This window comes from Salvelinus alpinus, chromosome 23 (genome assembly GCF_045679555.1).
Source record: "Salvelinus alpinus chromosome 23, SLU_Salpinus.1, whole genome shotgun sequence".
Taxonomy (NCBI): domain Eukaryota; kingdom Metazoa; phylum Chordata; class Actinopteri; order Salmoniformes; family Salmonidae; genus Salvelinus; species Salvelinus alpinus.
In genome coordinates this window covers 7,559,515-7,586,773 of record NC_092108.1, presented here as the reverse complement: position 1 = coordinate 7,586,773, position 27,259 = coordinate 7,559,515, and the positions used below count along the sequence as shown (strand labels likewise).

The window sequence follows — 27,259 nt, the reverse complement described above, 5'->3', positions numbered from 1 at the left end:
GACTATGGTGGTATTGTAGGTATTACAGACTCGGGTCAGGGAGAGGTTGAAAATGTCAGTGAAGACACTTGCCAGTTGTTCCTGCTATATCATGCAAGAACGTGTTAATGTATTAATATCATGCAATGCTTAATGTAAAAGTTGAGAAACAAAAAAGGCAAAAATAAAATTGACCATTTTATTTTTTTGTTCCAGTGACTAGTAGTGATTCCATTTTTGCATCAGAAGCTTTACAGAGAATATTCATAAATTTTCACAATCAGAATTTCATTTGCACTCATTCGTAACAATAAAAACTCTCCATTCATTGATAAAATACTTTCCCCTCCCCTCATTTCTCGCAACTAAGTACCTAACCTAAATCAATAAAGAAGACCAAAAAGAACCTTCCCTTACAGAAAAGCATTTATATTAAACTAACAACAGTAGTGTCACTATTTAATCAGAAGCTACTGCACAGGGTTAGGGGTCAATTCAATATCAAGTCCAGTCAATTCAGAAAGCATTGAAGAGAATTGGATATTTCAGTGTACTTCCTGAACTGACTAATTTAAATGGAATTGACCCCAGCCCTGATACTGTATTGTCTGTGGTTCCAGCTTACAGATGACTTCCATGATGGCTACAGTATGTTGCCTACAACAAAAGAAAGTCACAAAAACTACAAACATGGCTGACAATTGCATAGATCACAAAAATGACGACACAGATAAGAGGTAACATGGAGGAATGAGAGAGACTTTCCCTACTGTATGTTTACAAAATAATGACCTTTCATCTAGGGTGTACAGAAATCCACAAAATGACACTGTTTAAAAAATAAAATGCACCGCATCAAAGGCTGGGATTCAATCCGATCATTCGGTAGATTTGAGATTTAGCACGCTTGACATTCAAAAGGTAATTTACTATTGAGGCCAACATATGCATCGTTGGTGAATGCGGTCTCTGCGAACACAGGAACATTGACTTTATAAAAGGTGCATAGCCGACAAAATGCGATCGGATTGAATCTGACCCTTACGCTACAGAAATCCATACAATTATATCGGCCAACAAATAAATGCACTAACTTACTGAAAACAGGTCTACCTCTCCCTCTTAGAGTAAATATTCAACTTTCTTGAGTTTAAGAACTAAAAACTACAACCTGATCCCACATTCAAAAATGTCTCTCTTTTGTAAACACAAAACTAACAAAAAATGGCTATATTTGATGCTTTAAAAACAATGACTTTTTCCAAATATTTTAAACTTAAAATTTAACATGGATTCCTATAACAGTAACCAAGGAAGACGTCACCTGTTCTCATCCTGTACAATGGATTAAAGTGAGCTAAAAGACAGCCTTTCTGTGTGGCGTGCTCCACCTCCTTTCTAGTCCATTTGGAAGTTTGTCTTGGTGATTTTTAAATCATTGCTGCTCCTTTGTTTGCTGAAGTGCGAAGGATATTTATTAACCTTTATTTAACTAGGCAAGTCAGTTAAGAACAAATTCTTATTTACAATGACGGCCTTTACAAGATTCACCATGAACACTTCCAAATGATAGTCGTTTTTTTTTTAAGAGCAAAAGAAGAAGCTGTACCCGATTTGATTATATAGATGTCACGAGGTACTGAACCTGGGTCAAGTATGTATGTAAAAATATACATGTCAAAAATACATTTGAGATGCGCTTAATTTAGCTTGAAGTCTGCACTTTTGAGACTACTCCATTGTGCCTGGCAAACTAACCTCGGAAGCCCAGGCTTCTCACGTTCGAGTCAACGAGACGGGTTTTGGAAGGAGGGCCATGCAAGTCTACTGGCAAACTAAATCAAGCGCAGCTCAAGTATTTGAATGTATTAGACCCAGGTCTATGAGGTCCACTCGTGTATTTCAACAGGAATAGTGGAATTACAGGACTAAAAAAAAAGTTGTGTTGTCGTCACAAATAAAATATTAAAAAAGGTGCAACTATGCTTTAAGTTTGTCGTAGTGAATTCTATAAAGTAGTTAAACAATGTAATTATCTTTGGATCTATTACATGGGCATTCCATCTTTTTTTTTTTTTTTTTTAAGAAATCCAAAACAATAATTAAAAAAAAGTACTTTTTTTTTACACTAAAACAAACTACAAAATGTTCATAACATTACATTGCAACCCTTATGGCTAATCGGAGCATTAAGCTGAACTTGTAACATAGGATACTACACCCAAAAATACAAGAGAGCTGTTATGTATGTCTGAGTATTTCTACCATGATCTGTCTCGTGACCCTTCGAACCATCCAACCAGTCATAAAAAAAAAAAACTATACAACGTTCTCTCGGACCATACCGTCTTACCAACTGTAGACTGTACGCTCGCCATCACTCATATAACAGAGGCCTGTTCAGATAGAAATGTATAGTATAGAACAGACATCCATCGTCATCATATAAAATTGGGGAACCGTGTCAGTTAAATTCATTACATTTCTATCTGGTTCTATTAGTGTCTCATCTCAATACATCACCCCAGGTCTTTTCACCAGCGTTCTGAAAATGCCCCATGTTTGACTGCTCAGTATCTCTGCTAGTGTTTCTTCAGGCAGTGACCAGACCCGGCAAGAAACACACAAACCTACTCTTCCTCCACTTCCTGGTTGCTGACCTCATGCTCGTGGTGGTGGTCATGGCAACACTCGTGGTCGTCATGGTGGTGTTCCGCTGCGGCGGTTTCAGACGGCTCCACAGAGAGTTGCTCCAGTGAGCTGATGACGTCAGGCTCTACCATTGGCTCTGGTGGTGTTCCATCCAATGCGACGTCCTCCTGAGTGAGTGAGTCACTTACCTGGGGCTGAAGCAGGAGGTCAGCCTGGGGCTCTGGCTGGAGCTGGTCCTGGGGTAGGAGGCCCAGGGGAGGGCAGGAGGTGATGTCTGAGTCTGGGAGAGAAGCATCAACAAGAGGGGCGAATGGAGCCTCCACAACTGTGTCAGGGGATCCAGCGGATTCGGACGCTTGGTCTTGTGAGTCGGTGGGCATGATAAGGGACTCCCGAGGTTCAGTCTCCATCCAGTTCTCTGGTGGCGTCTCAGGAAGCTCACTGTCACCCAGCTCTTCTGTACGAACAGAGAGACAGTCAACGTCGGGACTACGGAGATTCATTGTTGGACAAATTGGTTCCAGCGGTATAAAAAAAATAATTGTTTGACTGATAAGGGTCTATCGTTTCACATGGTGACAATAAATATCAACAGTGTGCTTGTCTTGTCATAATACTGTTTTGACACGACAACCAATTGAAAATACAAACACTACCAAAACAACACCTTGTTTCCCTTTCAATAAGCTCCAAGTTATTGTTAACTTACCGATGCCGGAGATGTTGTTGCTGTGTTTTTCCTCATGCACATCCTCGTGTACGGCCAGAGAGGTGCCGGTCATGTCGATGGACGAGACGGACAGGTCCAGCCGATCAGCCATGTCTTCTGATGGGTCAGGGGCCATCATAGCCACCTCAGACTCAGAGAAGCCTGGAGGAACACAGATTCAGATTCAGAATCAGGCAAAAAGACAAAGCATTGGCAGAGCACAGAGGTAGTTCAAGATAAAAATGAAACAGACAACGACAAAGAGGCTGCATCAATATAACAGTTTCACAGATTCAGAACCGAACGTCAGAAACCTAGAGGAACACAGAAAAACAGATTCAGAACCTCAGAAACCTAGAGGAACACAGAAAGACAGATTCAGAACCTAACCCCAGAAACCTAGAGGAACACAGAAAGACAGATTCAGAACCTAACCCCAGAAACCTAGAGGAACACAGAAAGACAGATTTATTATTATTATTAAGGGCCAAACAAAGCAAACTAGGTCACAGCACAGAGTTCATGGAAGACGAACAGTAAAGACAGACATAGTAATCAGAGTCCTGGTTTCTGCCTGTGTATAATTGTGTTGTGTGGACCCAAGGACGAGTAGCTGTTGCCGCCCCCCCACAAACAAACAGACAAACATTTTAATGAACTCCTATTTCATATATGGCTTTATATGTGTTGGCTGAATATGTGTTTCTATAATGATCTAGGGTGCGTTCGTATATTCACTCTGGAGTGCCAGAGAGCGCCCTGGGCCTTCGTATATTCACTCTGGAGTGCCAGAGAGCGCCCTGGGCGTTCGTCACATTGTCTGTTCGTAAATTCAGAGTGTTTCGCCCTCTTAGCTTTCAGAGCACACAATGGAAGCTCTGGCTGAGGAGTAGGGTTGATCCGACCAATCAGTAACCCACCTGCATCCATGACTCCCTGTAACCGACCAATCAGTCAACCCACCTGGATCCATCCAATCAGTCAACCCACCTGGATCCATGACTCCCTGTAACCGACCAATCAGTCAACCTACCTGGATCCATGATTCCCTGTAACCGACCAATCAGTCAACCCACCTGGATCCATGACTCCCTGTAACCAACCAATCAGTCAACCCACCTGGATCCATGATTCCCTGTAACCGACCAATCAGTCAACCCACCTGGATCCATGACTCCCTGTAACCAACCAATCAGTCAACCCACCTGGATCCATGATTCCCTGTAATCGACCAATCAGTCAACCCACCTGGATCCATGACACCCTGTAACCGACCAATCAGTCAACCCACCTGGAACCATGACACCCTGTAACCAACCAATCAGTCAACCCACCTGGATCCATGACTCCCTGTATGGGTGGAGGTAGAGGACTGCCCTCTTCCTGCAGAGTGATCTGTTCCAGTCTGTTATCCTGGTCTGTTATCTCTGTTCCCTGTCCCCGGCGTGGCCCGGACTGACCCACCATCAGAGACGCCTGTGGATCACACAGAAACAACCCATAACAGTTTATTTATTCATTCATTCATTTCACAGGGACAATGCACATCAATGAACATTTCTGTAAATGTGCCTGGGGGGGGGGGGGGACAACATGTTTGTTGTTGCCTTGTTGTCATCTGTAGACACCTGTAGTTCCAAGTTTAATACGCCATTATGATGTCATAAGCATGTATGATAGCCTTGTAATGGGGTAACGGTCAGCCTCGTCACTAGCAGACCTGTAGATTCATGTGTCATTACAGTACACGTGGTATTCCCTCCGTCTCATTCCCATACATGTAGTGAAACACAAGGAGCCCGTCCATACCTCTTCATATCCATTGGCGGGGATCGCTGGTGTGCAGTCATCTTCAGGTAGAGAGGGAAACATGGATGGGATCCTGTGCAAGTAGCCGTATCCGATACCACAACCCAAACTAAACAAACAAATATCAGTTAAGACTGCTGATGTTTCAGAGCCTTGGCATTTAGGCAGGACAGAATAACCTCAGAGAAGAGAGAGAGAGAGCCCAGGTAAAACCCAGTGGCCCACTCACCTCCCCTCCCCAGGTAAGGTCAAGGTAACCCCAGGTAGGGCTCAGCACACTCACCTCCCCTCTCCTCCCCAGGTAAGGTAACCCCACTCACCTCCCCTCTCCTCCCCAGGTAAGGTAACCCCACTCACCTCCCCTCTCCTCCCCAGGTAAGGTAACCCCACTCACCTCCCCTCTCCTCCCCAGGTAAGGTAACCCCACTCACCTCCCCTCTCCTCCCCAGGTATGGTAACCCCACTCTCCTCCCCTCTCCTCCCCAGGTAAGGTAACCCCAGGTAGGGCTCAGCCCACTCACCTCCCCTCTCCTCCCCAGGTAAGGTAACCCCACTCACCTCCCCTCTCCTCCCCAGGTAAGGTAACCCCACTCTCCTCCCCAGGTAAGTTAACCCCACTCTCCTCCCCAGGTAAGGTAACCCCAGGTAGGGCTCAGCCCACTCACCTCCCCTCTCCTCCCCAGGTAAGGTAACCCCACTCTCCTCCCCTCTCCTCCCCAGGTAAGGTAACCCCAGGTAGGGCTCAACACACTCACCTCCCCTCTCCTCCCCAGGTAAGGTAACCCCAGGTAGGGCTCAACACACTCACCTCCCCTCTCCTCCCCAGGCCCCGTTGGGTGTGACCACCACCTCTCTGCAGGCGTTAGTCTCTGTGTTGTAGATCAGCAGTTTCAGAGGTTTCCCCTCGTGGGTCTCGATCAGCGAGAAGAAGTCCTCCGACTGAGGACAGACACCGAGATCACAGTGCCAATTGTTTATTGCGGCGGGTTATTTTCCCACTAAATTAAAAGGCAACGACCTAGTCAACGGCGTTAACAACTTTAAAAACGTTAAGAACGTGAATGATTAGGCTCACATCCTGCAACACCTGGTCTGCTCCAACGATGAAGTCACTGTGGGCCTGAAGGCTGGCCAACGCAGCTGGTGAGTTCACATCCACATCCTAGAGAAAATAACACACAGAACAGCATGATGTGTTGATGATGATGATGATGTGAAACAACATATAGGATCTCAGACAGACCAGACCAGACCAGCCAGCCAGCCAGCCAGCTCAGACAGACCAGACCAGCCAGAGACAGACAGACCAGACAGACCAGCGACAGACAGACAGACAGACCAGACAGAGACAGAGACAGACCAGACAGACAACTGATCACGCCACAGATGAAACAATACCTAGTTGTTTGAAATTGTAGCCGTGTGTACGTTTATCTACTACCACCTAACCGTAGCCTCATCGACAGCCAGGCAAGTTCTCACCAGCACATGCCAGACGTTCTCGTTGGCTCCTTGGTAGCTACAGAACCTGACAGACGCCCCCAGCAGGCCCTGTCCTCCCCACATGTTACTGGGCACCACCTCCACCTCCCTCAGCCTCATGGTCTTAGTGCTGTACACCTCCATGGTCACGGCCTTCTCCACGTTAGTCTTCAGAAGGTCCTTCAGCATGTCATTCTCCTGGTTCTGGACACAAGTTAGTTTGTCAGTTGGAAATATGTTGGAAATGTGCAACACGTGGGTGGGGCTTGTGTGTGATAGATTAGATAGAGGAATTGAACAGAGTATCTAAGATGTATTTTATATTAATCAAAGGTTTATAGTAGAAATATAGAAGATGAGATCACAATGCTCTGACTAACTCACCAGTCTGTGGTCTCCTAGAGAGAGGATGAATCTGACTAACTCACCAGTCTGTGGTCTCCTAGAGAGAGGATGAATCTGACTAACTCACCAGTCTGTGATCTCCTAGAGAGAGGATGAATCTGACTAACTCACCAGTCTGTGGTCTCATAGAGAGAGAGGATGAATCTGACTAACTCACCAGTCTGTGGTCTCCTAGAGAGAGAGGATGAATCTGACTAACTCACCAGTCTGTGGTCTCATAGAGAGAGGATGAATCTGACTAACTCACCAGTCTGTGGTCTCATAGAGAGAGGATGAATCTGACTAACTCACCAGTCTGTGGTCTCCTAGAGAGAGAGGATGAATCTGACTAACTCACCAGTCTGTGGTCTCCTAGAGAGAGAGGATGAATCTGACTAACTCACCAGTCTGTGGTCTCCTAGAGAGAGAGGATGAATCTGACTAACTCACCAGTCTGTGGTCTCCTATAGAGAGAGGATGAATCTGACTAACTCACCAGTCTGTGGTCTCATAGAGAGAGGATGAATCTGACTAACTCACCAGTCTGTGGTCTCATAGAGAGAGGATGAATCTGACTAACTCACCAGTCTGTGGTCTCCTAGAGAGAGAGGATGAATCTGACTAACTCACCAGTCTGTGGTCTCCTAGAGAGAGAGGATGAATCTGACTAACTCACCAGTCTGTTGTCTCCTAGAGAGAGGATGAATCTGACTAACTCACCAGTCTGTGGTCTCCTAGAGAGAGGATGAATCTGACTAACTCATCAGTCTGGTCTCCTAGAGAGAGGATGAATCTGACTAACTCACCAGTCTGTGGTCTCCTAGAGAGAGAGGATGAATCTGACTAACTCACCAGTCTGTGGTCTCCTAGAGAGAGAGGATGAATCTGACTAACTCACCAGTCTGTGGTCTCCTAGAGAGAGAGGATGAATCTGACTAACTCACCAGTCTGTGGTCTCCTAGAGAGAGGATGAATCTGACTAACTCACCAGTCTGTGGTCTCCTAGAGAGAGAGGATGAATCTGACTAACTCACCAGTCTGTGGTCTCCTAGAGAGAGGATGAATCTGACTAACTCACCAGTCTGTGGTCTCCCAGAGAGAGAGGATGAATCTGACTAACTCACCAGTCTGTGGTCTCCCAGAGAGAGGATGAATCTGACTAACTCACCAGTCTGTGGTCTCCTAGAGAGAGAGGATGAATCTGACTAACTCACCAGTCTGTGGTCTCCTAGAGAGAGGATGAATCTGACTAACTCACCAGTCTGTGGTCTCCTAGAGAGAGGATGAATCTGACTAACTCACCAGTCTGTGGTCTCCTAGAGAGAGGATGAATCTGACTAACTCACCAGTCTGTGGTCTCCTAGAGAGAGAGGATGAATCTGACTAACTCACCAGTCTGTGGTCTCCTAGAGAGAGAGGATGAATCTGACTAACTCACCAGTCTGTGGTCTCCTAGAGAGAGAGGATGAATCTGACTAACTCACCAGTCTGTGGTCTCCTAGAGAGAGAGGATGAATCTGACTAACTCACCAGTCTGTGGTCTCCTAGAGAGAGAGGATGAATCTGACTAACTCACCAGTCTGTGGTCTCCTAGAGAGAGGATGAATCTGACTAACTCACCAGTCTGTGGTCTCCCAGAGAGAGGATGAATCTGACTAACTCACCAGTCTGTGGTCTCCTAGAGAGAGAGGATGAATCTGACTAACTCACCAGTCTGTGGTCTCCTAGAGAGAGGATGAATCTGACTAACTCACCAGTCTGTGGTCTCCTAGAGAGAGGATGAATCTGACTAACTCACCAGTCTGTGGTCTCCTAGAGAGAGGATGAATCTGACTAACTCACCAGTCTGTGGTCTCCTAGAGAGAGAGGATGAATCTGACTAACTCACCAGTCTGTGGTCTCCTAGAGAGAGAGGATGAATCTGACTCACTCACCAGTCTGTGGTCTCCTAGAGAGAGAGGATGAATCTGACTAACTCACCAGTCTGTGGTCTCCTAGAGAGAGAGGATGAATCTGACTAACTCACCAGTCTGTGGTCTCCTAGAGAGAGAGAGGATGAATCTGACTAACTCACCAGTCTGTGGTCTCCTAGAGAGAGAGAGGATGAATCTGACTAACTCACCAGTCTGTGGTCTCCCAGAGAGAGGATGAATCTGACTAACTCACCAGTCTGTGGTCTCCCAGAGAGAGGATGAATCTGACTAACTCACCAGTCTGTGGTCTCCTAGAGAGAGAGGATGAATCTGACTAACTCACCAGTCTGTGGTCTCCTAGAGAGAGGATGAATCTGACTAACTCACCAGTCTGTGGTCTCCTAGAGAGAGGATGAATCTGACTAACTCACCAGTCTGTGGTCTCCTAGAGAGAGGATGAATCTGACTAACTCACCAGTCTGTGGTCTCCTAGAGAGAGAGGATGAATCTGACTAACTCACCAGTCTGTGGTCTCCTAGAGAGAGAGGATGAATCTGACTAACTCACCAGTCTGTGGTCTCCTAGAGAGAGAGAGGATGAATCTGACTAACTCACCAGTCTGTGGTCTCCTAGAGAGAGAGAGGATGAATCTGACTAACTCACCAGTCTGTGGTCTCCCAGAGAGAGGATGAAGTCAAAGAAAGGCTCCAGCCCAGCTTTCTCTGCAGGGGAATTCTCCTGCACCTATCAGATCACCACGTGGACATGGGAAGACAAAACACAACCATTTAATCCAATGCTTGTGCTTCTAGTTCAGACAGTTCAGCAATATCTAACATGTAATCTACCAATTCCACAACAAGTACTGTTGATCAACAAATAGTAGATCATATAGTGGTTCAATTAAGCTGTGTTGTGCAGTATTGTATGCATTTTCAGCTATGCTGTTGTGCAACATGTGGCTTCTGCAGATAGCAGCAAGGGTGGGTATAATTTGTGGAACCTTCCAACAGGATCCTGTTCCAGAAACGTCGTAAAGTACAAGGATGCCAACAAACAACGCATAGAAAGTAGAATGATCAATTCACCTAGCTAATTAGCTGGGGAATAGGCATCAACTCGTCATATATAGCTTATTCTTAATGTTTGTCCATAGGCTACCAGAGTGAGGATAGACATTTTTTGGAATAAACGTGGTGAGTGAAACACGTACCTAAATTGCCCACTCCCTACCAGTTATCTTACTCTGCCGCTATACAACTTTGTATGCGTCATTTGTTGGCAACCTTGTTATTTTTGGAACAGATTCCCGTTGGAACGTTTCACAAATTATACCGACCCTGGCAGCAGTCCCATAGGCCGAATTTAGACGGTTTCATCAAAATGTTCCTCTCGGGCGAATGTAATGGCACAACTAAAGCACCTATCTAGCTAACGTTAGCTAGTTGAGTAAAATCAACTTCATATATGGAGCTGAGTTTACTAAGCTACTATATAGTTAACTCGTGTAGCTATATACATTTATAATATAAATGCATGCATGAAAAGGTGTCAACGTTAAAATGTTGTTGTTGTCATTTGGTCACTGCTTGGCCTAGTATCTACAGTAGCTACATCGACTGGTTTAAGTTGTTACATTGTAGCCAGAGGGCCTGGGTGCTCATTCATACAAAAGAGAAAGCGATCGTATACAGACTATACACAGAGTTATTATGATCGATTATTTTATCTCGTAAATCAATGTGAGGTCGTTGTGTTGTCTGTGCGCCAAAAGGGTAGCTAGCTAAGTGCCACCTCATCAGCTTTCGGCAGGCCTTATCCGGCTACTACACCCCTGTATGCCTTCTGTATACTACCGTCAAGAACTACACGCAGCGTCATAAGTGCAATAAAATAAAGACCCATTATTACCCCGTGGACGTGGTATCCGTCTGTTCCTCCTTCCGACGCACCGGTGCTTTGTGATAAACCCATTATTATAGAAAGCACAAAATATTACTTCACTGTAGCTAAAAGAGTTGACAGATACCACTAATGCTCCGTGGCCATCTTGTCATTGGCGATCTCCTATATCAGACCAGACTAGTCGCACACTGGTGACACCGAGCACCACGCAACATGTAGAACAACGATTCTGCCACCTGCTAGACTGGAGTATAACACACTTATACTTTACTGGAACAAAATAATAAATAAATACAACAAATACCCTACCATCTAACACTACACGCACAAAAATAAATAATAAATAATAAAAAAAAATATATATATTATACTCCACTATTTAAATCTATTTAGTCCTACTGGACATTTACTGATAGTTGTGGCTGCTTTGCGTGATGTATTGTTGTCTCTACCTTCTTGCCCTTTGTGCTGTTGTCTATGGCCAATAATGTTTGTACCATGTTGTGTTGCTTCCATGTTGTGTTGTCATGGGTTGCTGCCATATTGTGTTGTCATGTGCTGCTGACATGTTGTGTTGTCATGTGTTGCTGCCATGTTGTGTTGTCATGTGTTGCTGCCATGTTGTGTTGTCATGGGTTGCTGCCATGTTGTGTTGTCATGGGTTGCTGCCATGTTGTGTTGTCATGGGTTGCTGCCATGTTGTGTTGTCATGTGCTGCTGCCATGTTGTGTTGTCATGGGTTGCTGCCATGTTGTGTTGTCATGGGTTGCTGCCATGTTGTGTTGTCATGGGTTGCTGCCATGTTGTGTTGTCATGTGCTGCTGCCATGTTGTGTTGTCATGGGTTGCTGCCATATTGTGTTGTCATGGGTTGCTGCCATGTTGTGTTGTCATGGGTTGCTGCCATATTGTGTTGTCATGGGTTGCTGCCATATTGTGTTGTCATGTGCTGCTGCCATGTTGTGTTGTCATGTGTTGCTGCCATGTTGTGTTGTCATGGGTTGCTGCCATGTTGTGTTGTCATGGGTTGCTGCCATGTTGTGTTGTCATGTGCTGCTGCCATGTTGTGTTGTCATGTGCTGCTGCCATGTTGTGTTGTCATGTGCTGCTGCCATGTTGTGTTGTCATGGGTTGCTGCCATGTTGTGTTGTCATGTGCTGCTGCCATGTTGTGTTGTTGTCTTAGGTGTCTCTTTATGTAGTGTCTCTGTTGTTGTGATGTGTGTTTTGTCCTATTTTATTTTAATTAATTTTCTAATCTCAGCCCTGGTCCCCGCGGGAGGCCTTTTGCCTTTTGGTAGGCCGTCATTGTAAATAAGAATTTGTTCTTAACTGACTTGTCTAGTTAAATAAAAGTTAAATAAATACAAATAAATAAAATACTTCAGGTCAACAGCCTGAAAGAATGGGACACCACCACTTAACACAGCCTGTAATTCTTAAAATCAAATGTTTATTAGTCACATACACATATTCAGCATTGTAACAGTAACTCTTCTGACGTCAAGTCTCGCACACCCAAATACCTCTCTGCAGCTGCCACCACCACCACCTCAATTTTCTGTGACTTACGTTCCATCTCTGCAGTACAGTTGATAACCATTGTTATAAATGCTAAAAATCCAATCTTTCTGAAACATATATCACTTGTTGGTTTATCCCTCTGTACTGGTACAGATCTACTACTCACACCACTCCTCTCAGGATCCCTCCCTCTGTACTGGTACAGATCTACTACTACACCACTCCTCTCAGGATCCCTCCCTCTGTTCTGGTACAGATCTACTACTACACCACTCCTCTCAGGATCTCTGCCCCTTGATCCATCTTCCTCTACTTTCTTCACTGCCTCAACATATGATAACTTCTGCACTACTCTAACGCTGGGAACCTCAACCTGCATATCTCGCATGGGACATTTCTGATCCCCAGCCCCTTGGGCATCCCTACAATTAACACATTCCGCTACTTTCCCCAATGCTACACATTCCTTTGTCTCATTCCCTTCTGCACACTTCTCACACCTAGGAATCTCCCTCCTACACACTGCTGCCACACGCCCATAAGCTTGACACCTGTAACAACGTAATGTATTCGGCACAAAAGCTCATATGGGATAACCTATATATCCTAACATCACTTTGTCGGGCAAAGACTCAACATCAAAACTCAAAGAACAAACAATGACTCTTCTGTTTCGCCACCCTGTCTGCGTCGCACCAAACGTCGGGCATCACAAACACCTGGAATCTTCCCCTTCAGTTGGTCAGCTTTCATATTTACCGCTACCCCAGTAATCACTCCTTTCAATGGCACCCTTTCCTTGAGAGCAAAACAATTCACATCTCTTGCCCCCATTAGTTTAACACGGAGCGCCTTCTCCCTCTGACCAGCAGAAACACAATCAATAATCACAAGACCACTTCTGGTTACCCTCACCGATTCCACAGCACCTAACTCTGTTTTCACCCACCCATGAAACCACAAATGGTCCTCTTTTTCCCAAAACTTCACTCCTACTGTCACAGACTCATCTTTATCCTGACCCTCAGTGGAAGCCTCGGGCTCCGAGAACTTCAGCACACCTACCACCTCCGATACTTCGCCCTCATTCATTTCCATTTCTCTTCCTGTCTTCAACTCACTCTGTTTATACTTTCTACCATTCTGTTTTAACAAATCATCTCCATTTTTTTATCAACTCAAGCTCACCCTTTTCCTCCCTCTCTCTCTTAGACCTCCTCTGCCTCTCTTTTTCCCTCCTCTGTATTCCAAGTATAAATCTCCTTATGATAATACTGCACTTCTCCTGACATACATCTTGCTCTTGCCTTGTCAAGTAATTTTTTTCCACTAATTACCTTATTATTTTAGCTGGAATTATGTTTTTGAAGACTGTTTGGTTGGTCACATTGTTGGTGTTTTTTTTGTTCTGTCATACATGCAGTAGCCTAAAAAAGGATAGCTCTCTGTTCAACATTGTTCCAAAAGATTTATGTTTATTCATTGATAAAAGATTTGACTTTGCTTTAAAATACAAGATTCAGTAACACATTGTAAATGCTAATATATTTCCATTAAAAATAACTTAAAAAGACAGACAATGCAAAACTTTCTTATAAATACACGGAGCACATATCAGATTCCGTTGATATTTTTGCAAAGCAATAACTTTTCAGTTTGTCAAATAAGCCAAACGAAGAAAGAAAATAAGTTACTTATGTTGGAGGAGAGAGATGGATCTCCAATACATGAAACTATGGCGTTTTGACACAAATAAATAGCGATACATTTAGCTAAATCATTTCATGTAGGCCAATACACAGTAGTAGTACTACAATTAATAATAAACGGCTAGATATTGTAATTCTGAATATTGTGCCACCGTCTTGATTGAAACAAGACTTCACATGAATACAATTCATAAAATTCATGAATGTCTCACGTCTGTCTGTCTGTCTCACGGTTCTCTCATGGTGATTCCAGCAATACAATCCCTCAGCTAAAAAAAAATGTACTTCAAGTAAATAAATTAATTAAGCCATTGTTATTTTTTTTAATGAATAATCATTTATAAATAACTGCTGGAAAGCACATCAAAAAAACGTGAACATCAGGAAACATGAAACATGTTATATCTTGTAGTGATGACATTTAGGGTTTTGTGATATTTGCTCATGTATAATATTGTCTAAATCATGAATAACCATAATGTGCCTCTTCTTCAACAACATCATATTTAATAAATCTGAATAAAATATCTCATACTGTACATTCAAATATCTTATTAAAATACAAACTGTAGACTGTACATATTAAAGTTCTTCTAGGCTCATTTCAATGTCCATGAGCCAATCAGGTCCCACAGAACCCTGACAGTTCAGCCCATTGGTCACTGAATTACCTGCTCCAATAACTGATTGTCTGTGAATGAAGGAGTTTCTATTGGTTCAGATAAGCCAATCAGAGACTCCAGGAGGCAGGTGCCAGCTGTCTCGTTGAACTGTGGGACATTTGCAGAACTCAACACCTGCAGATGAAGGAAGTTGTCAGGGTGCTTGTGGCCTTTGAATGAGTTGTGTAGAGGGGCTGAGCTATAGTCTGTAGGGAAGTTGTCAAAGAGCTCCAAATCCGAGTCAGAGGAGAGACTGAGGTCCATGTAGCTGCTGGATGAGTAGTCTATGGAGGGAGAGGGTGTGTTGGGGTAGTCCTGGAGGGGGCTGTGGGCGAACAGGGCCGTCGCTTGGTTGGCATTGTCGTCTTGATACTCGGCCATGAAAGAACCGCCGCTGCAGCTGTTGTCTGTGTGTCTGCGTGTCTTCTCTGTGTACCTTTGTGTATTGTCTGTGTGTGAACTGGGTGCGTTGGACAGGCCGAGGCTGGCTGTGGTGTCTTTACAGAGACCGTACGACGTGTCGAAGCTGCTGACACACTGGGGAAGGTGTGGCGATGGTTGTCTCCCTGGCTTTGTGTCACTTTCACTGCCCATGGAGCAGTCCTCATTGTCAGAGTCACAGAAGCTGAGGACACAAGCCAGACCTCCATCGTCCACATCCAAGAGAGGCTGGTGCTCTCGAGGGCTTCCTCCCACGTCGGAGTCCTCGCTCTGGGCAGAGACGCCGGACGAGTCGGTCATGTCACTACAGCAACTATTCTCCCCAACCTCACACAGTTCAGAGCTGAAGTGGAAGGTAGGGGTGGTGGGGATGGAGAGAGGGAGACCCTCTTCTTCCAGGGTGAACCCGAAGGGGCATCTCCCCTCCTGGGCACTGTCCTGCTGATGCTGCCCCTGGTCCTGGAGCTCCTGGAGCTCTTCTTTGTTCTCCTCTGGGTCTCTCCTCTGGGTTAGTATCTCATCTTGCAGTCTCCTCTCCAGCTCCAGCCTCATGACAGTGTGTATGTAGTGGGTCTGGACCCGTCTGGAGTTGAACTCCACGCGACCGTTAGTATTCCCACAGCCATCCTTGGTGCAGCCGCAAGGGAAGTTGGAGCGATCCATCTGTTGCGGAGAGAAATCACATTCATCTTAGCTCATTATATGACTGAAATCTTAGCTCATTATATGACTAAAGTTTGCATCTGATCTAGGTGTGGGAGAGAATTCTCATTCTTTGCCAAATGGCTTTTTGTTCATCAGACGCCCAGGGATCAAACCCGTCACATCTGCATGGCTCTCACCTGGCACTTGATCCCGTTCAGACTACAGGCGCAGGTCTCAGGTTCACAGAATCCCTGGCAGTCACATCCACAGTCCTCTCGGGATTTCCTCAGAGCATGGAGCTCTCTCTTCTCCTCCCGGTCGATGTGCCTCACCCCCGCCGTCCGGAGTAGAGCCTGTCTCTGGCGGGAAGCGTAGGGGTACAGGAACCCACCGTCACCCCCATCCTCTTCCCCATCCTCAAGGTCAGCCGCAGGAAGATGTGTCTCGATGTCTTCGTCTGGCACCTGGTCGATGGTGAGGTGATCTAACTCCTCCTGGTCCATAATGCCACTGGCTGTCAGCTGGAGAGAAGAGAGTTACTTAAAATAAAATATTTACACATAGTCCTTAACTTTTCTTTTTAAATGCTTTTAGAGTATTTTCAAGGGAGTCGAGGAATACAAGATATAACCCTTCTGGGTCGTTCCATGTCATTTCAGTAACCCATCTGGGTCGTTCCATGTCATTACAGTAACCCATCTGGGTCGTTCCATGTTATTACAGCAGGCCATCTGGGTCGTTCCATGTGATTACAGTAACCCATCTGGGTCGCTCCATGTTAATACAGTAACCCATCTGGGTCGTTCCATGTGATTACAGTAACCCATCTGGGTCGTTCCATGTTATTACAGTAACCCATCTGGGTCGTTCCATGTTATTACAGTAACCCATCTGGGTCGTTCCATGTGATTACAGTAACCCATCTGGGTCGCTCCATGTTATTACACTAACCCATCTGGGTCGTTCCATGTTATTACAGTAACCCATATGGGTCGTTCCATGTTATTACAGCAGGCCATCTGGGTCGTTCCATGTTATTACAGTAACCCATCTGGGTCGTTCCATGTTATTACAGTAACCCATCTGAGTCGTTCCATGTTATTACAGTAACCCATCTGGGTCGTTCCATGTTATTACAGTAACCCATCTGGGTCGTTCCATGTTATTACAGTAACCCATCTGGGTCGTTCCATGTTATTACAGTAACCCATCTGGGTCGTTCCATGTCATTTCAGTAACCCATCTGGGTCGTTCCATGTTATTACAGTAACCCATCTGGGTCGTTCCATGTTATTACAGTAACCCATCTGGGTCGTTCCATGTCATTACAGTAACCCATCTGGGTCGTTCCATGTCATTACAGTAACCCATCTGGGTCGTTCCATGTCATTACAGTCACCCATCTGGGTCGTTCCATGTCATTACAGTAATCCATCTGGGTCGTTCCATGTCATTACAGTAACCCATCTGGGTCATTCCATGTTATTTCAGTAACCCATCTGGGTCGTTCCATGTCATTACAGTAACCCATCTGGGTCGTTCCATGTCATTACAGTAACCCATCTGGGTCGTTCCATGTCATTACAGTCACCCATCTGGGTCGTTCCATGTCATTACAGTAACCCATCTGGGTCGTTCCATGTCATTTCAGTAACCCATCTGGGTCGTTCCATGTTATTACAGTAACCCATCTGGGTCGTTCCATGTTATTACAGTAACCCATCTGGGTCGTTCCATGTTATTACAGTAACCCATCTGGGTCGTTCCATGTCATTACAGTAACCCATCTGGGCCGTTCCATGTTATTACAGTAACCCATCTGGGTCGTTCCATGTTAATACAGTAACCCATCTGGGTCGTTCCATGTTATTACAGTAACCCATCTGGGCCGTTACATGTTATTACAGTAACCCATCTGGGTCGTTCCATGTCATTACAGTAACCCATCTGGGTCGTTCCATGTCATTTCAGTAGGCCATGACACCCACCATCTCAGAATGTTCTGAAATCGTTTCTATAGTTAGAAACAGATAAGATTAGCAATCCTGCAACAATATTTTGTTGAAATATAATTTGATCTCTGAGAAATAAAGCTAATTGATTGCACCCAAATTTCCCATAGGATTCATAAAATATTCAATAAATATAAATATACCTAATATCTGATTTGGACCAAACTTTTTTTCAAACAATGAGTTAAAAACACGGACCCCCCACACCCAACCACCCACAGACCCCCCACACTCAACCACCCACAGACCCCCCATGCACCAACCACCCACAGACCACCCAACCACACCCCAACCACCCACAGACCTCCCACGCACTACCCACCCACGGTGGGAGCTGCTATGTCTGACCAGTAGTATGGAGCTGCTATGTCTGACCAGTAGTATGGAGCTGCTATGTCTGACCAGTAGTATGGAGCTGCTATGTCTGACCAGTAGTATAGAGCTGCTATGTCTGACCAGTAGTATGGAGCTGCTATGTCTGACCAGTAGTATGGAGCTGCTATGTCTGACCAGTAGTATAGAGCTGCTATGTCTGACCAGTAGTATAGAGCTGCTATGTCTGACCAGTAGTATGGAGCTGCTATGTCTGACCAGTAGTATAGAGCTGCTATGTCTGACCAGTAGTATAGAGCTGCTATGTCTGACCAGTAGTATGGAGCTGCAACTCTATTGTTTCTTCACCCTGTGTATTCTCAGTGAATCTGATGATGTTTCCCCCCCTGTTCAGAAAGGAGTCATTGAAGTTGTTTGGTTTTTGTCCCATCCTATGTCCTGGTATTACCAGGTTCTGACCACTAGATGGTGCTGTTCTTCCCCCATTTCAATGTTAAAGGGATAGTTCATTTGAATTACAAAATTACATATTGGTTTCCTTACCTTGTAACCAGTTTATGGACAAGGTATGACAGCAATCCATGCTTTGGTTTTGTTTACCTGACCCCTGTTTCAAATGCTAACTGTTGTGCTAAGTCAATGGTACCTATATTAACATTTTCATGGTTCATGTCAAAATCATCCTGAACTTAATTTCAAATTATATTTCAACAAAATAATGTTGGAAGAAAGCTAATCTCATCTGTTTTCTAACAACATAAACATTCAGAACAATCTGAGATGGTGGGTGGAATGACCCCATCTTCTTGAGGTGGAATGACCCATCTTTTTGAGGTGGAATGACCCATCTTTTTGAGGTGGAATGACCCATCTTTTTGAGGTGGAATGACCCCATCTTTTTGAGGTGGAATGACCCCATCTTTTTGAGGTGGAATGACCCCATCTTTTTGAGGTGGAATGACCCATCTTCTTGAGGTGGGATGACCCATCTTCTTGAGGTGGAATGACCCATCTTTTTGAGGTGGAATGACCCATCTTCTTGAGGTGGAATGACCCATCTTCTTGAGGTGGAATGACCCATCTTCTTGAGGTGGAATGACCCCATCTTTTTGAGGTGGAATGACCCATCTTCTTGAGGTGGAATGACCCGCATACATGACGTTTAAGTTACTGTGAGATTAGACAGCCTATAGGGAGGAGGTCAGAGACCTGGCAGTGTGGTGCCAGGATAACAACCTCTCCCTCAATGTGATCAAGACAAATGAGATGATCGTGGACGACAGGAAAAGGAGAGCCTCCACATTGACTCTGTACCGTAATACCCTGTATATAGCCTCCACATTGACTCTGTACCGTAATACCCTGTATATAGCCTCCACATTGACTCTGTACCGTAATACCCTGTATATAGCCTCCACATTGACTCTGTACCGGTACCTCCTGTTATTTTATTGTTGCTCTTTAATTAATATTTATTTTTCTATTTTATTTTTTTTCTTAATTTTCCTTTTATTTATTTATTGTTTACTTCAGTTTATTTAGTAAATACTTTCTTAATACTATTTTTTTCTTAAAACTGCGTTGTTGGTTAGAGGCTCGTAAGTAAGCATTTCACTCTAAAATCTACATCTGTTGTAATCGGCGCATGTGACAAATAACATTAGATTTGATTATTTGATTTTGATTTAATTTTAATTTAAGCAAATGGGATGCAAGAAACTATACCAGAATGGTCAGTTTGCACTCGACTGGGACAAACACAGGACAGCATGCTTTTTAGTCCAGGGGTAGGCTTAATCTGGTTCAAGGGAAACCGCCCGGGCAATGAGGTCTACAGTGCTCACTAGTAGATTAGAAGTCTAGAATACTTACTCTCTGTCTGAGTGTCTCCAGCCTCTCCTCCCTCAGTCTATCTCTGAGTCTCTCCCTGCGCCTCCTTCGTCTCTCCTGGGTGTGCTCTGCCAGTGTGTACCTCCGGAGGGCGCTGTGCTTCCTCACCATGCCCAGGGTGGCACCGCCGCGCCTCGGAACGCTGGTGAAACCCTGGCAACGCCGGAACAGGAACACCGTCACCTGGTTGAAGACAACGCTGTTGCTATGGCCGCTGTTGTCATGGGAAAGTTTTGGGCTCTTCAGGATGGAGCGGACTGTTGGTGGTGGAGGAGGAGGAGGAGGAGGAGGAGGAGGAGGAGGAGGAGGAGGAGGAGGAGAGGAAACAGGGTTTAAAGTCACGACAAGAAGTTGGTGTATTCTATGCCTTTGTCAATGTCAGCTTGTTAGAGCTACTGCATACCAGTTCTGAATGTAGTGTTTTGGTGTCTCTCTTGTCGTGATGTGTGTTTTGTCCTATATTTATATATATTATTTTTATTGTATTTTTAATCCCAGCCCCCGTCCCCGCAGGAGGCCTTTTGCATTTTGGTAAGCCGTCATTGTAAATACGAATTTGTACTTAACTGACTTTCCTAGTTCAATAATTAAAAATAAATACAAAATAAGTATGCCGAAAGTGCTGATCGTGCAGTTCTGTCAGCCGCCACTGGGTGGCAGACTACGCTACCTCACTTAACTGTTAATGGTTACAAGTTACAACCCAGTGTTAACAACTTTGTCAACTGGGTCACCAGAGTTGAACATAAGGGAGTTTATCTGTTAGAAACAAAACCCCAAGGAGTGTTTATAATAATACAACCGAAGGCAAATGAGAGAGAATGAAGAGAGAGAAAGACAATGTCTCCCTCAACACAGACAGAAAGAGACCCTGCTTATAATTATAGTAAGACCCTCTAACCTCTCTGCAGTTTGGTGAGAAGTACTAGTCACCCTACTACTAAGAGACTGTTAAAGACCCATCAGGTCACTGATGACCCATCAGGTCGCTGTTTTCATCTGACATTTTGGCCTCATGATAACGAGTTGTTTGACCTTCACACATGCTGGAGTGGAGAAGGAACTCGAAAGTGAGGAGGTTGGTAAACAACAGCTCAGCAAGCTACGTAGTAACCTATTCCATGTCCCAAATGGCACCCTATTAGCTATAAGGGCCCTGGTCAAAAGTAGTGCACTACATAGGGAAGAACGTGCCATTTGGGATTCAGCTTAGTTCCGCTGCTGTTATTTTGGCTAGAGACATTCCATACTGGGACACAGTGTGTTTGCAGTTGTGTGGGGGAGAGATGGTAGTTTCGTGATTGATTAACTATTTATGACCTATTTCACGTCCATCCTGTAATGAATCTAACTCTCAATGTGGTTTGGAGAACAAAATAATTACAACATGAAATAGAAATATATATTTTTTTTGGGGGGGGGTCCATGAAATCAACATATCAACCACAATCTGTTGAACCTAAGGGACGTGTGTCTATGTGCTGTCCATTCAAAACAGTGCAAAACAGAGTCACTGGAGTTTGTAGTGATCTTTGAATGAAATAACATGAACCTATTATTTTCAGCTTAAGCATGATGACTGTAATTCACATCATATTGCTTAGTCAAATGATTCAGTCAACTCAAGGGGCAAAGCCCAGTACCTCAAAGAGAAGCCTATTCTCTGCTACCAGCAGATTGTAACTTAGCTGCTGTAGTGTGATAACGGGACACTCCTTCAATACACTCCCTAGCAGTGACTCTGATAACAATAGTGTAGCTTTGCATTTATTTGAAAGATAAGACATATTCATTGCAAGTTTATTGACCAATGACCATAAAAAATGATATACATTAACATATACTGTATATAGACATACTGTATAGATATATATTCAAGGGGTTTCCTTATGAGATCTACTGGCCAAAATATTGCTTTAAGATTGTGTTAACATGGATCATCAACAGATGTGTTAATGTAGCTACCACCATTCTTATTGACTTACTGGGTAGATGGGAGGTAGGTGAGGCAGGGGTGAAGTCTTGGTTGTCACTGTTGCAGCTCTCCTCATCCGACTCCCATTCCGAGGAGGCGGAGGAGGAGGGGGAGGAGGAGGAGGCGGAGGAAGAAGGGGAGGAGTAGCAAGGGTCCTCCTCTTCTACCTCGGAATACTTCCTCTTCAGGACCCCACTCATGGCTTCTCTAGGGCGGTTAGACGATCTGCCTGGATACAAAACAGTAAAAAAAGGATGGTGAATATACATTAACAATACACATTAATACTGCAATGGTGATGAATGAATACTCACTAACTGTAGTACATGGATGTGTAACAGTGACGCAATAGTTTTTCTAAGGCACCGTATTTTGCTGACTATATGTCTCGTGAAAACTGAGGTATAACAATTACAACTGTTAAAGTTAACTTAAGTTAACTTTTTGATAATTTTATTGCACAGTGTATTTTATCGTGATTGTATTGTCTGAAGACATCTGAAATACATAACCTGTACAGCTAAAAACAACAATGTGATGTCAAAACAAGTTGACATTGAAGTAAAAAATAAAAGGTGTACTTTATCAATGTATCTGATTCTGCTAAATCAAGACATCAATATCCTTGTATTAGTTTTTGTATATAAAACCTTGAATTACAGCTCAATTTTAGCAAATTCTGAATTAGTGATTAATCACAGAAACTCCTGCTATTAAGTCGATTACATTTAAAAAAATATATATTTTCACGGCCCCCGATATATCCATGAGTCATACACAATGCCGTGCCCACTCACTCGGTGAATCAGTAGCCTACCGTAATAACTGAATGTGTAACAGTGATTCACAAGCTTCCTTTTGACACTGACGTTATTTCTAATGCATTTTCTGACTACTATAGTTAATATCAGTCTGGTGGAAACAGAGTTTAACAATACTCATGGTTGAGTCATGCAAAGTTGCAAAGTGTGTTATTTACTCAGTAACATACACACTGCTCAATTTCACCCACAACATTTCCATGTCAAACAGGTATCATAAGACATATGCAAAAAAAAAACATCACTGGGACTTTCCTTTCCAATAACATTTCACAAACTGCCAACAATAAATTAGATCTATGTCTTGTTGTCAACGGGCAAAACCACAGCAGAGTAATCTGATACTGCTTTTGTTGTTCATTGTGACACACAGCACCGGGTAGGATCGTTATTTTCCAACCTCATTCCTTGACTGAGGTACCTGTACGGGTTTGACAGGTTTTAAAAGGAGGACATCTGCTTATTTAAACTAATGAAAGCCGTCCCTACAGATTATCCAACAACCACTGATAACTTACATAGCCTAGATATTGATAACCCATGTCATAAACATGCTCAATAACTATTGCAATCCCAAATTATTTTTTTGCTTTAGTGAAATACAAGGCTAGTCTAAAAATGTCAATAGCTCTTTCTCTCTTTCCTTCTCGTCATTAACATTCCAGTGATTCCTGGGACGTTTTTCAGTAAGAAAACGTGGAAACAGGGAGGGCTGGGAAACAAGGAGGGAGGAAGTCCAGGACGGAATATTTCGGAGGGAAAATTATGTCTAGAGCAGGCTATTTTGGCCCCAGTGAAACAGGGAGTACAGTGGAAACCAAGCCCACACAGAACAAACAACATACAGGTCTATTTAATGATTACAAACTCAGCTTGTGTTGAATACTACTGTAAATACATACTTAAATAGGCTCAACTGGACTCTAACTTAAAGTGTAAAATACAAGAGAGTAGAGCAGTGGTCTTCAAGCTTTTCTTGCACATTTCTTTACCCATGTTTTATTTTTGTGAACGATAATGACAAGGAGAAGTAAATAAACATTTTCAAATGAATAGATTTGGGGGAAATCATTTTTTTTCCATTATTTTAACCTATGGTTAAAATAAGAAGACATGGCCTATCAGTTAAAAAAAGAAGGTAACTCCAAATGCATTTTTTGCAAGTAGGTGTTTAGCTGGTTAAACAAAGGTTAGCCATGTGCTGGCAGACAGGCATGTCCAAGTACATAAAACTACTCAAGGGTACATTTTCAAAGCCTGTCAGATACTCCAGGGAGTGTTATTCACTCCAGTTAATATTAAAAGGTTGAGAAATAAAAGTTGTATCATCATTAGAAAGATGATTTTATGATGATATCTATACTGTAGGTATGTCATTCAAAATTAGTTGAATTTAGTGGTTTTGTAGTGATATTCAGAAAAACATTAAAATATAAAAAACTATATTTTATATTTGTATATTTTCGCAGAAGCCTCTGTAGGACTCCTTGGGGTCTGTGTACTTCAGCTTGAATACACCTGGTGTAGAGGCTTTAAACAAAACATGTTGTCACAGAAAAGCTCTCTACTCTAGTCATTTGAACTCTTGCCCCCCGTTTCTACTACTAGGAAGAATTAAGAGGTATGTACTACTAGGAAGAATTAAGAGGTATATACTACTAGGAAGGATTAAGAGGTATCTACTACTAGGAAGGATTAAGAGGAATGTACTACTAGGAAGAACTGGATATCATAAGGTGAATGCACCAATTTGTAAGTCGCTCTGGATAAGAGCGTCTGCTAAATGACTTAAATGTAAATGTAAATATAAGAATTAAGAGGAATGTACTACTAGGAAGAATTAAGAGGAATGTACTACTAGGAAGGAATAAGAGGTATCTACTACTAGGAAGGATTAAGAGGTATCTACTACTAGGAAGGATTAAGAGGTATCTACTACTAGGAAGGATTAAGAGGTATCTACTACTAGGAAGGATTAAGAGGTATCTACTACTAGGAAGGATTAAGAGGTATCTACTACTAGGAAGGATTAAGAGGTATCTACTACTAGGAAGAATTAAGAGGTATGTACTACTAGGAAGGAATAAGAGGTATCTACTACTAGGAAGGAATAAGAGGTATCTACTACTAGGAAGGATTAAGAGGTATCTACTACTAGGAAGGATTAAGAGGAATGTACTACTAGGAAGAATTAAGAGGTATCTACTACTAGGAAGGATTAAGAGGTATCTACTACTAGGAAGGATTAAGAGGTATCTACTACTAGGAAGGATTAAGAGGTATCTACTACTAGGAAGGATTAAGAGGTATCTACTACTAGGAAGGATTAAGAGGTATCTACTACTAGGAAGGATTAAGAGGTATCTACTACTAGGAAGGAATAAGAGGTATCTACTACTAGGAAGGATTAAGAGGTATCTACTACTAGGAAGGATTAAGAGGAATGTACTACTAGGAAGAATTAAGAGGTATCTACTACTAGGAAGGATTAAGAGGTATCTACTACTAGGAAGGATTAAGAGGAATGTACTACTAGGAAGGAATAACAGGTATCTACTACTAGGAAGGATTAAGAGGTATGTAGTACTAGGAAGAATTAAGAGGAATGTAGTACTAGGAAGAATTAAGAGGAATGTAGTACTAGGAAGAATTAAGAGGTATGTAGTACTAGGAAGGAATAAGAGGTATCTACTACTAGGAAGGATTAAGAGGTATGTAGTACTAGGAAGAATTAAGAGGAATGTACTACTAGGAAGAATTAAGAGGAATGTAGTACTAGGAAGAATTAAGAGGTATGTAGTACTAGGAAGGAATAAGAGGTATATACTACTAGGAAGAATTAGTGTCATACTCACAAATATAACTAGGACAAGGCAGTGAAGACTCTGAAAACATTTATATAACACATGGTTGCTAGGAATTTGTCTTGGTGTTCAAATAAATAACACACCGTTTCTACAGAGAAGGAAGCAGCTCATGTTTGGTTGTATGACTAACTGTATTATACATTTGTAGTGATTGCAAAAGGTGCACTACAATATGTCTATTTATACCCCCGGGTAAATTGGATCCTGGATGCTGATTGGATGAAAGCTGTGGTATATCAGACAATTTTCCATGGGTATGAGACAAAATGACTTGTTTACTTTTCTAATTATGTTAGTAACCAGTTTACAATAGCGATAAGGCACCTCTGGGATGGTGGTATCCCGACCAATATACCAAGGCTAAGGTCTGTATCCAGGCACACCGTGTTGCATTGTGCATAAGAACCATCCTTAGCCGTGGTATATTGACCTGATACCACACCTCCTCCGGCCTTATTGCTTAAATAGATTATGTGTGTTGTTTCAGAATGACTTATGGTTTTCTTCTGCAGTTTTATGAAAATCTCTCCAAGAGACATTCTGTTCCTTGACATCCCCTCTCACTCAGGTCAAATTTAATGGTGAGTGTACAGGTGGGTGTGTGCGTGTGCGTGTGCGTGTGTGTGTGACTAATATAAATAATTCAATGACTCACAGCAGCAGAAATACCTGAATTGCAGTGTTGCATAGCACTGTGCAACACACACACGCACACACACACACACACACACACACACACACACACACACACACACACACACACACACACACACACACACACACACACACACACACACACACACACACACACACACACACACACACCAACCAATATTTTACTCAAATTGCCACTACTACTAAGTACCCACTGCCTCACTATTTGGCTTCCATCCCGTTATAAACGCGACCCAACTTCCGCCGCTGACCTCGTCACTCCGCGAGCTTCATGTGTTCGGTAATTAGGCCTTTACAATGAAAACATTGTGCTGGTCAGCCCAGTCACACTCAGCTGTTGCTATTTGGGGTCTCTATTACAAGACCCAACTAGGCTACAGCAAGCAAAACAACTACTGGAAAACACGATCAAAAGATTTTTGTCGATATAAATAGCTTCCATACAACCAAAACCAAACTTAAAGCCGAAAAACAATATATTATTCTGCTTATCTTTTTGACATTCGTGTAGTCTAATAATAAATAAAAAAAACATTAAATAGTTGTCCGCTTTTTTGTTACTTCTTATATAACTTTAAGACAACTTTCCCCCCACACAAAGAGGCTTATCAAACACTCAGCATTAATGACTGGTTACAAAACCGCTGATGTTGAAATATGTTTTAGCTTTGCCACTAAACAGATCAAAAGACACGGTCATTAGTTAGGCTACTCACCAAGAATATGAGATCACCATCTCCTAAATTCAACAGATCAGTTATTAACTTGACGGTTTTATAAACGCGTCAAGGTTTTTGTTTCTCCGTGGCACTGGATCGCTGACGGTGTCTGCTCTCTTGTCTCTCTGGACTAGCCTACTGTAGTGTAGTGCGCA

The 27,259-nt window shown here is 43.2% G+C and overlaps 1 protein-coding gene across 3 annotated transcripts; it reads right to left on the bottom strand.

Annotated features, from left to right (window-relative positions):
- Positions 1-164: 164 nt before the first annotated feature.
- On the bottom strand, positions 165-27,259 carry LOC139550144 (Golgi reassembly-stacking protein 1-like). Of its 3 annotated transcripts, XM_071360800.1 has the most exons (11): positions 27,102-27,259; positions 22,033-22,251; positions 20,030-20,304; positions 9,592-9,672; positions 6,632-6,835; positions 6,225-6,311; positions 5,958-6,088; positions 5,150-5,258; positions 4,675-4,816; positions 3,341-3,502; positions 165-3,088 (listed from the first exon to the last, which is right to left on the bottom strand). In XM_071360800.1, the coding sequence occupies exons 2-11, from the start codon at positions 22,220-22,222 to the stop codon at positions 2,610-2,612; spliced, it is 1,860 nt and encodes a 619-aa protein (XP_071216901.1). In that variant the 5' UTR covers positions 22,223-22,251; positions 27,102-27,259; the 3' UTR covers positions 165-2,609. The 3 variants fall into 3 exon arrangements, with proteins under 3 accessions (XP_071216901.1, XP_071216902.1, XP_071216900.1); XM_071360801.1 differs by lacking the exons at positions 20,030-20,304; positions 22,033-22,251; positions 27,102-27,259 and adding an exon at positions 10,840-11,063; XM_071360799.1 differs by lacking the exons at positions 165-3,088; positions 3,341-3,502; positions 4,675-4,816; ... (3 more) ...; positions 6,632-6,835; positions 9,592-9,672 and adding exons at positions 13,809-15,830; positions 16,010-16,333.